At 43.1% G+C, this 10,724-nt stretch overlaps 1 protein-coding gene across 17 annotated transcripts in view; it reads left to right on the top strand.

Annotated features, from left to right (window-relative positions):
• Nucleotides 1-10,724, top strand: part of ANKRD44 (ankyrin repeat domain 44) — a 348,643-nt gene that overhangs the window by 190,998 nt on the left and 146,921 nt on the right. For all 17 annotated transcript variants that reach the window (XM_070580487.1, XM_070580486.1, XM_070580483.1 and 14 more), the window contains one exon: nt 5,841-5,911. In XM_070580487.1, the coding sequence (XP_070436588.1) occupies nt 5,841-5,911 (71 nt within the window). The remainder of the gene's footprint in view (nt 1-5,840; nt 5,912-10,724) is intronic.

Here is a 10,724-nt window from a genome sequence, read left to right as displayed (position 1 = left end):
CCCTTTCCTCTTGATCAACATTTGAGTCCAGTTTCTTGCTGTTACAAATGGGCTGCAGTGAACCTTCCTGCACATGTGTGAGTTTCTCTAGGGTGTACGATTGGGGTGGAATTGCTGGGTGGTAGGGCAGACACATCATCAATGCTGCTAGGTAGCAACAAATTGTTCGCCAAAGGGGGTCGTACCAGTTCACATTCCCACAGCTCTATGTAAATCTTCCTGTTGCTCCATACCCTTGCTTACTCTTGGCATTGTCACACCTTATAATTTTCACCAGTTTGATAGGCGTGAAATGGTGCATTAATGTTGCTTTTATTTGACTCTCCCTAATGAATTTTGAGGAGAAGCATCTTTTCATATGTGTCTTGCCATTTGGGTTTTTCCCTCTTGCATTAGCTTTTTAAGTTTACTATAGGCAATGCAAAATTTACTCTGTTAAAGACTATAAATAATAAAATATGGGCTCTGCCACTTAGCATTTAGATCTGCACTGTCTAATATGGTAGCAACTAACCAGCTGTGGCTATTGAGCACTTGAAGTGTAGCCAGTTTGAATGGAGGTGCATTGTAAGTATAAAATGCACAAAGCATTCTTGAGAAAGAAGAACAAAGCTGGAGGCATCATGCTCCCTGATTTCAAACTGTGTTACAAAACTACAGTAACTAAAACAGTATGGTATTGGCATAAAAACAGATACGCAGATCAATGGAGAACCCATAAATAAACCCATGCATATATGGTCAATTAATTTACAACAAAGGACCCAAGAATATACAATGGGGAAAGGACAGTCCCTCAATAAGTGGTGCTGGGAAAACCAGACAGCCACACACAAAAGAATGAAACTGAACCACGGTCTTACACCATACACAAAAATTAACTCAAAATGGATTGAAGACTTGAACATAAGACTTGAAACCATAAAATTCCCAGAAGAAAACTTAGGTGGTAAGCTCCTTGACATCAGTCTTGGTCATGATATTTTTTAATCTGACACCGAAAGCAAAAGCAACAAAAGCAAAAATAAACAAGTGGGATTACATCAAACTAAAAAGGTTCTTCACAGCAAAGGAAACCATCAAGAAAATGAAAAGGCAACCTCCTGAATGGGAGAAAATACTTGCAAATCATGTATCTGATAAGAGGTTAGTATCCAAAATATATAAAGAACTCATACAACTCAATAACAAAAAACCAAACAATCTGACTGAAAAATTGACAGAAGATCTGAATAGACATTTTTCAAAGAAAACAGACAGATGGCCAACAGGTACATGAGAAAGTGTTCAACATCACTAATCATCAGGAAAATGCAAATCAAAACCACCATGAGATATCACCTCACACCTGTTAGAATGGCTGTTATCAAAAAGACAAGAGATAATGAGGGTTGGCGAGGATGTGGAGAAAAGGGAACCCTTGTGCACTGTTGGTGGGAATGTAAATTGGTGCAGCCACTATGGAAAACAGTAAGGAGGTTTCTCAAAAAATTAAAAATAGAACTACCATGTGATCCAGCAGTTCCACTTCTGGGTATTTATCCAAAGAAAACAACAATGCTAACTGGAAAAGATATATACACCCCCATATTCATTGCAGCGTTATTTACAATAGCTCTGATATGGAAACAATCCAAGTGTCCATCGATGGATGAATGGACAAAGCAACTGTGGTATGTATACAATGGAATATTATTCATCCATAAAAAAGAATGAAATCTTACTGTTTGTGACAACATGGATGGACCTCAAGGGCATTATGTTAAGTGAAATAAGTCAGACAGAGAAAGACAAATACTGTAAGATCTCTCTTACATGTGGAATCTAAAAAAAAACCCCCAAAATAAAAAATATGCTCAGCCAAGCTCACAGATATTGAGAACAGATTGGTGTTTGCTAGAGCAGAGAGTAGGGGGTTGGGAGAAATGAGTGAAGGGGATAAAAATTCTTATTTCTTCACGACTGATTGGAGATTTCATAATTCATTTAGGAGAATAGAAGTTTTATTCTCATCTCAGGGGACTGAAATCAATTTAACGCAAGGGTTAGATTTTAAAGTCAGTGTACACAATCAAAGCTTTATTATGAAAAAAGAACATAGGGCTGGCCCAGTGACCTAGTGGTTAAGTTCACATGCTCCACTGTGGTGGCCTGGGGTTCACTGGTTCGGATTCCGGGCACGGACCTACACTCTGTTCATCAAGCCATGTTATGGTGGTGTCCCACACACAAAGTAGAGGAAGATTGGCATAGGTGTTAGTTCGGTGACACTCTTCCTCAAGCAAAAAGAGGAAGATTGGCAACAGATGTTAGCCAGGGCCAATCTTCCTCACCAAAAAGGAAAAAAAGGAGAAGAATATAAAATAAGTCTAATAATTTTTAAAACTCGATTACATGATAATATTTTGGATATATTGAGTTGAATAAAATATATTACTACAATTAATTTTCCCTGTGTTTTATACCCTTTTTAGTGTGGCTACTAGAAAATTTAAAATTATATAATTACCTTACATATCTAATTGCAAAATTATGCTAAGTGAAATGTCAGACAGCAAAAGCCAAATATCATATGACTTCACTCATGTGTGGAAGATAAAAGGCAACAACAACAAATAAACACATAGATACAGAGAATAGAATGCTGGTTACCAGAAGGGAAGGGGCGGGGCGAAAGGAGTGAAAGGGCACTTGTGTACAGTGACAATGTCAGTTAGACTTTGGGTGGTGAACACCATGTAGTCAACACAGAAGTTGAAATATAATGATGTACACCTGAAATTTATATCATGTTATAAACCAATGTTACCAACAAAACCTAAAATAAAATTACGTACTTGGCTCACATTATATTTCCGTATTTCCATAATTCCAACACTGAGTTAGAGGCTCTGAGTCAGAGCTGACATGCTACCCATAGCAGGTATCACGTCAGACACGTGTGGCCTGCCTTCCTACAGGTATACTGGAGGAAGGGGTGACAGCAGGTGAAAATTCAAACTCAGGCACACAGGGACTTGTGGCCATACGTTCTCCATCTCAGAAGACTGATTGACATCCTGACATGGAAGTCCCTTAAAAGTGGATGGGGAAATCTGAAGGGTTGCCTTGAAACAGCCATGCCTACCAGTAGGGAATGAGACTGAAGCCAGTCCTCCAGGACTGTGTGAGAGCTGGGTGATATTGGTGACAAGACCGCCAAAGAAACAGCCTAGAAATAAATATCCAATGTGCATTTGCCTTACTGGAGAGAGTAAAAGGTCTGTCTTCTGACATGCAGGTATAAACACAATGTGGCAAAATATACATGTTTTTTGACCCAGGTAAAGGCCTCACAAAAAAATGGATAATTTTAGATGGGTTGAATAGCTTCTAGAATGTTGGAAGAGGAAATACATGGGCCTGAGGGGATAAATGCTATTTGTTTCTGAACCAAAAAGTTCGGCTTTGTGACAGTCATCTGGCATTCTCTTGGAACTGAGACTTGGGAAGGAAATCTAAAATTTCTTTCTGGTAGTGGAAATTTTGTTTTAAAATTGACAGTTTCTTCTGTTCTTAATTACACTGGGTTTCCTCCTCCCCATTTTTCTCCAGCCCTCAATTGAGTCTCTCGCTCTTAGAAAGATACCTGTTCGTGCACTCTCCAGGGCTGGGGCTTTGTGTTCTTAAATCTCTGCATTTGACTTGCCCTCTTTTGAAGGGCAAGGACTATGCCTCTCACTTCCTTAAAAATCTGAGTTGTAGATTCAGAGGTGATTGAGCCATTAGAGGGGATTCAGAAGTAAGAACAGCTCATATTTCTCTAGTACTTTGCAATTTACAAAGCACCTTCACGTTCACTTGATTGCCCCAACCACCCAGTGAAGTGGGCAGAGAAGTATTATTATTGTTGTTTTTGTTAGCCTCATTGTACAGATTAGTGGCTCTTGGTCATGGCCAGAAGGTGCTGAAATGAGAACTCAAATCTGGGTCTTCTGCCCATGAATCTCGCTGTGCTTCCAAGACCTCGTTGATTTCACTTTGGAGCATTTCGCCCAGGGCTTCCTGCTACGGGATAGAGATTCTGATTCTTAACATGCCCAAACTGATTTTATTTGATCCTTATTGATGTGAGGGGCTTGAACCTTCTCAAGTAAGCTGCCTGGATGGAGTTGGTAGCGTTAGGATTCAAATAATTTTAAGTTTGATAAACTAGGCAACAATTTATCAGTGGCTCTCAACATTGACAAGTTACAATGTTAGATGTTACAATAGCCTTGGGTCCTGGGGATCTTTTGAAAATACTTGTGCCTGGCTCCATCGCAAACCAATGAGATCAGAATGGGGGGAGGGAAGACATCCTCTTTGTTTTAGGGATTATTACGTTCTTGTTTTCTGTGATTAATATTGTTGATGGTATTTACTCTTCAGTTAAAGAGGAAACATTATCCAAGTTCTATGGTTTGTTATTTCCTTTAGCTGGTGCCTTAAACTAAGTTTCTAGCTCCCTTTTACCCACGAAAGTCTCCTGCTGCCCTTTTTGATTTTTTTTTTTTTTTTTTTTACAAGGTTTCTGTTTTTTAGCTGTCAGCTGGCCTCTGCCTCGCAGGCATTAGTCAGCCTCTGCTTCCACTTGACTCGCTTTCTTGGCCTCTGTCCCAGAGGCACCTCCTGGGCACCTCCCCTCCTCTGCATTACTTTCTAGTTTCTTTCATTCATCCCTCCACTATTCTTCCTTATGAGCTTCCTTCCTTGTTGTCCTAAGGCTAAAATAGGCTCCTCTTCTTGTATCTACGAAGATAGCATACATATTTTCTCCTCCTCCTCCTTTGTAGCCCTTTTATAAAGCTTTCCGTCTCTGATCAGAAGACTGATCAAAACCCTGAACCCCCAAAAAAGGGAAGCTCATATTGGGTGTTTTAGCAGTTCAGCTGCAGACGCAGTGGGCTCGCGCTCTTGGAGAATTGTGAGGGTGTCATGGAAAGAGGGCATGCTCAACTTCCTGTGAGCCCTCTCATACAGAGTTTCTGCTCCCAGATGGTGATATGGCTCCTAGAGAGTCGAGCATGAGGCGCATCCCTGAAAGTGAGCTGGTTCTGGCTGGCGTGGGAGCCTGTCTGACCGCCCCGTAGTGTGAGGGAGCTGTGAGCAACCTGCAGACGCTTCATGTCCTGTCTGCCCTAAAGGTCATGGAGGTTGGCTTCTTGCTGCTGAAATAGCTCACTAGTCCCAGAGAAGTCATTGGGATTCTTGGATAAAACAGATTTCTGCTAATCCCCTCAGCCCAGATCAAACCTTGTCAGAACTCAACTTTACAGTATTTGTTTGAAATCCAACTGGCCTTTGATATGTATTTGTTGGAAACCTGCTCATCCCTTATAGTTTGCCATGAAGGGCATCGTGTGCCCTGTGTGATAAATATACTTAATGACTAAAAATAAAATAATATATATGATTATCTATTTTATATTCAGGAATATATATTATATTTGGGAACATACACACACACACACACACACACATACGTGCACACCTGAAAGTTCTTCATTCTTCAGCACCTTCATTTCCATAGTCCTGGAGAATTTCAGCCTTCTTACAACTGTATCTCCTACCCAATGAGACACTGCATCTCTCATCTGGACTTTGCCCAATTCTTGTGACCCCAGATCTTGCTTCTTCTGCTGTACTGGGTGTGTCCTCCTGTCTGAGGCAAAGAAAACAAAACAAAACAAAATGTAGTACTTGTACCAGGCAAATGAAAGCACGAGATAGAACATTTGACTTAAGATCAGTGGACCACCCCCCCTCCCCCCAGCAATGCCGACTGCATTGTGTCTCTAACCTGTGCTGTTTGGTTCCAGGAGCTCGTGTAAACGCCAAGGACAACATGTGGCTGACCCCCCTGCACCGGGCTGTTGCTTCCAGAAGTGAAGTGAGTGATTATCTTATTTAATCTAGCACCTCCAGTCCCTAGAAAGAGAAAAATGCTTTTTGCTGAATTGGGGATTCTCACTGGTGAGCAAAAGGCTTTTACTTCTCACATAAGAGGGTTACCAAAATTGAATGGCTGTTTATTTGAGCACTCCTCCATGCCAGGCTTGGTGCTGGGGGGGTGACTGGGCTATTCCAAGATGGACAATGTGATCCTTGACTTCAGCGAGTTCTCAGTCTGGAGGGGGAGGCCGCCAGGGAAGTAAATTAATGCAGTCTCGTAACTGAATTAGAGGAAGAAGCAAGTAACTATCTCCTTGAATAGAGGAAGGCTGCCAAGAAGAGATGTCATTGAGCTGGTCCTTAGAGGATGGGTAGGGACTTACCAGGACAGGAGAAGGAGGGAGGGCTGAGGCAGGACGATAAACATGCTAGAGGACAAGAGGCTTGAAAGTCTACGAATGGCGGGTTCAGTTGGATGTAGCTGGAACACAGGATTTAGGGGGAGGTAAGTCTCATAGTAGAGGCTGAGTAGACGGCAGAGGGCTGGGTGTCCTCTGAGCAGGGGGAAGTGGTCACAGCAGAGCTAGGTGTGAACCTGACAGAGTTGGAACCTTGTGAGGATGAGGTGGAAAGGGAGCCAGAGGGTGAATGGCGACACCGTTGACTAAGAAGGCAGAGGCAGGGGAGCAGGGTGGGGAGCCCATCAGTCCTGCTTGAACGTGCCCAGTTTGGTAGACCTGTCACTGGAGTGTAGCTCCATGAGGGCGGGGATCTGTGTTTTGTTCCCTGGTGTGTCCCAAGCCTGGTACATTGTAGGTGCTCAAGAAATAATTTATTTTGAATGCTGGAAATTTAGGTGAAGATGACTAATAGGTTATCTGTCATTATTTATACAGGTCTAGAGCTTAGAACAGAGAGGATGGTTATTGAAACCATGGCAAATGGATCAGCTGGTTCAGGGAAAGTGTAAGAGAATGAGAAGACCAGTGTGGGGCAGGGAGTGGCAGGGAACCCTAGTGGAGCCTTGGAGCCCGGTCAGAGAGGATGCCCACCGTCCAGGGCTACTACTCGGTGGCACTTGACATTGGATGACTCACCTTTGTAGCTGATTTTACCAAGCGAAGCTTCTCCTCTGCTTTTGGAGAAGGTGCTGTTCTCCGGGTACACTCAGGAGCAAGAGATGTTGCTAAGAATGCGTACACCGATGTCGCAGGTGTCAATGGCTGTCATCAACATTGGCGTTTCGCCTTTGGCAGCTATCTGGAAATTTCACAGTATACTTGGTAGACGACAGTTAGGTTAGTGCTCATAACCTTCCTTCTGTACTGTGTGATTTGAGTGGTTTTTGTAAGAGTTTGGTTGTATTTTCTTTTTTAACAGCCCACATGGAATGAGGGAGGTAATGATTCCCAGCTGCCAGGATCAGACCTGGGGGAATTCAGAATCTTTGCATGGTCCCACATTTCATTACTATTCTGCCTGGGAAAGCAGGTGCAGTGGGCTGTTTGAGTTTGTACCACCAGCTTCATGAGACTAGCTCCTTCACAGAGGGTTATTTCCTGGTCTTTTAAGACCACTTGATCTTCAGTAAATTTATTTTTCTTCTTCTTTTTTTTAACTTTTTTTTTTTGGTTCGTGAGGAAGATTGGCCCTAAGCTAACATCCGTTGCCAATCTTCTTCTTTTTGCTTGAGGAAGATTGTCCCTGAGCTAACATCCATGCCAGTCTTCCTCTGTTTTGTATGTGAGGTGCTGCCACAGCATGGCTTGATGAGCAGTGTGTAGGTCTGTGCCCAGGATCCGAATGTGTGAACCCTGGGCTGCCGAAGCAGAGTATGTGAACTTAACCACTATGCCACCAGGCTGGCCCCCGGTAAATTTATTTTAAGTATATTTTGAAAAATATGGGTTTGTTTCCTCTTTTAACAAGAAGCAGGTCTTTTTAGTTCAAAATAACATTTACTAAGCACTTCCTATATGCCAGGCACTGTGCTTGCCGGTGGAGCTAGAAAGACAAATAATTCCTCTGCCCTTGGGAAGCATGTCGGCTGGTGGACAGAAAGACACAAAACCAGAGATTTCAGTACCATGCGACTTCTTCCAAGCGTTCGCCACCTGTGTAGCTCAACTGGCTGCAAAGCCCTCAATCCTCAAAACTTCCATTTTCCATCCACCACCAGCCCACCTTCTTTACACAGCTTTAGTGTGTTTGAATTCAGTCAACCCACTGATGGATGAACCTTTGTACCTGAGAAAGGCATTTGTTGCTTCTCTAAGAAACCAGCTCCCTCTGCAGGTTTGCTGGGGGAAAAAATCCCTTGCAGGTGTCTCTTGCTAGGAAGGAAGCAAACCAATCCTGAGTTGTAAACAATCAGAGTCATATATAAGCCAGCATGAGAGTATGTCTTCCTGTTAATATCTGTCACGGCAAGTTGAAACTTTCTTGTGAAAACTGGAGTCTCTGTAACTGTTGTTAGAACTGACTGTAGGCATCTTAACCCCAAGCACGTTGCTGTGCTGTGAAAGTCCTAAATTCAGATTCCCTTCTTCTTTTGACTTCAATATATTGCCATTGCTTTATGCCCACCCCCTCCGCACCCCCCCCCCCCCCCCGATAATAGCTGGGGAAAGGGAAGATAAACTGACTTGAAGCTTGCTTATGGGAGTGTGGCAAAAGAAGCCAGTTAAGCCACCAGAACCCGCAAAATCAGGACGACTTTCAAAATTGCATTGCAACACAGATATCAGTACAAGTCAAAATTTCTGAGCCTTCTTTCCATCCAGGCAAAATTTATGTTCCAATTTCTGTGCCTGGAAAAATAATATTCCTTGCGAAGTTCATTTCCTGAGCCTGTTGTAGCAATAGGAGTATCAGATCATAATATTGATTAAACGTCCACCCACGCCTGACATTGTAAAAGCTCCTCCACAGACAAGAACGTAGATCAAGACATGGTCACATCCCTTGAAAATCGTTCAGCATAGGTTGGGTTCCAGAGATAAACCTTCAAGACTTGTTTGGTACTCACGAGGCTGTGTTGTGGGCCCCGCTAGGCCCAATCTTGCATCCTCCTCCCCTCTCCACCCGACATGTGGAATTCCCAGGGAGGAAACAGCCAAACAAATAATTGGACCAAACAGCACTGTCTCCTTATTGACCCCCTTAGGGCTTCACTCATCCTCCTCTTTCTCCAGCTACTCCCACGGCTGTGAAGAAGTGAAGATAGTCTCTTACCAAAATATGAGGGAAACATGTTTTGTAATGCTGGCTAACAAAGATGAGCAAGATTCAGGGCTGCCAGGAGGAATTTTCTGAAGTGTTGTGAATTATTTCGGATCGTTTCTCCTACTTAGCTTATTCTTGCAGCTTTTGTGTTTTTCTTTCTTGGAAAAGAGTAGCTGTAGGGAAAAGGAATTAAAGGCATACACGCCTGGAGAGTTGAACACACGTTTACTGAAGGCCACTCAGTGGAAGGCACTGTTAAGTGTGCTTTGGGGACCTTGAGGGGGTAAGAAGTGTGGCTTCTAGGACGTAGTGTTTAGGACAGACAACCAGGCGCATAGCCCGCTGTGGCCTGTGTCCAAAGGCAGCTGGCCTTCATACACGCCTTTTCTTCTGTAATGAGCTGAGTGGCACCAGAGGCAAATGGCTGAACTTTTCACTTCCCTGTTCTAGAGGCCGTCTTTTGGTTAGAAAAGTGAAAATGATTGTGTCCTGTCTTTAGGGTACAGAATTGAGGGTGTTGTCTCCATATATGTATTGTCACTATGAACACTTATTGAGCCCTGACTCTGTGCTAGGCAGTGTGCTAAGCGCTTGCTGTGCTTTATTCCATTTTAACCTCTGAGCCACCCTTTGAGATTGACACTGTTCCTAATCCTAATTTAGGAACCGTGATCTCAGAGAAGGTAAGGAAGGAGTCTGAGCCGCCACAGCCAGCAAGCAGGGGAGAGTGTGACTAGAGAACCTGCTCGCTAACCACTGTGCTCCCCAGCTTCCCTCGAATCACAAGAACGCCCTATGGATACTGTTCCAACCGATCAAATGGATCTGTTTTTGGCATCTTTGCAGACAGAAGTCCCAACGGGTATAGAGATGTTTCTCAGAGCTGAGAGAGAGAAGCATTTTATTTGATAGCTTAAACTTTAAAAATGCCTGTTTTCCCCTTTTCTCTAAAAAAAATTTTTCATTGTTGTGGGCTAAATGCTGGTAGACAGGAGAATTGGAAGAATTATGTGGAAGACTAGAATGTTAATGCTTTCTTTAAACTGTCTTTATGGTTATAAAAAGATGTTTGTGTGTAGAACATAGGGTGTACCTGGGATGGGAAGCAAGTAGCGTTTGATAACCTGCTCGTGAGAAGGCGGACAAGTGTTCTCAGATTCCGTGTGCAGCTCATCATCTGGGGTGCTCGGAAAAGTGCCCGTGCTAGCACCCCGCCCCCAGGGATTCTGACGAAGCCTGTGGTTGGGCCCAGAAATCTGCACTTTAAGAAGGAGCTTCTGATGCCCGTGGTCCACGTAGCACACTGTGAGAGCTGAGGCGGGAGACTGGGCATGCTTTCGTCTCTGCCTTCCCCGTATGTAAATCCAGCGCTTCTTGAATGGTTTCCTTGGAATTCTTTCATATCCCCAAGTCTCCAGGGAGCTCCTTTTGTACTACTAGTTCTTAGAATAATTGTTCTCTAATATTAGTTGAAATAATAAAGGGGGAGTTTAGTTTAATAATGAGTATGTTTAGAGAAAAAAATCCGATTAATTGGACAAATTGGTTGGGCACCAATTTATACAATTCTTATAGAATGTGAAATT

The sequence above is a fragment of the Equus przewalskii genome, chromosome 17, assembly GCF_037783145.1.
Source record: "Equus przewalskii isolate Varuska chromosome 17, EquPr2, whole genome shotgun sequence".
Taxonomy (NCBI): Eukaryota; Metazoa; Chordata; class Mammalia; order Perissodactyla; family Equidae; genus Equus; species Equus przewalskii.
Note: the sequence above shows the minus strand (reverse complement) of the source record. Positions and strands in the feature narration are given on the sequence as shown.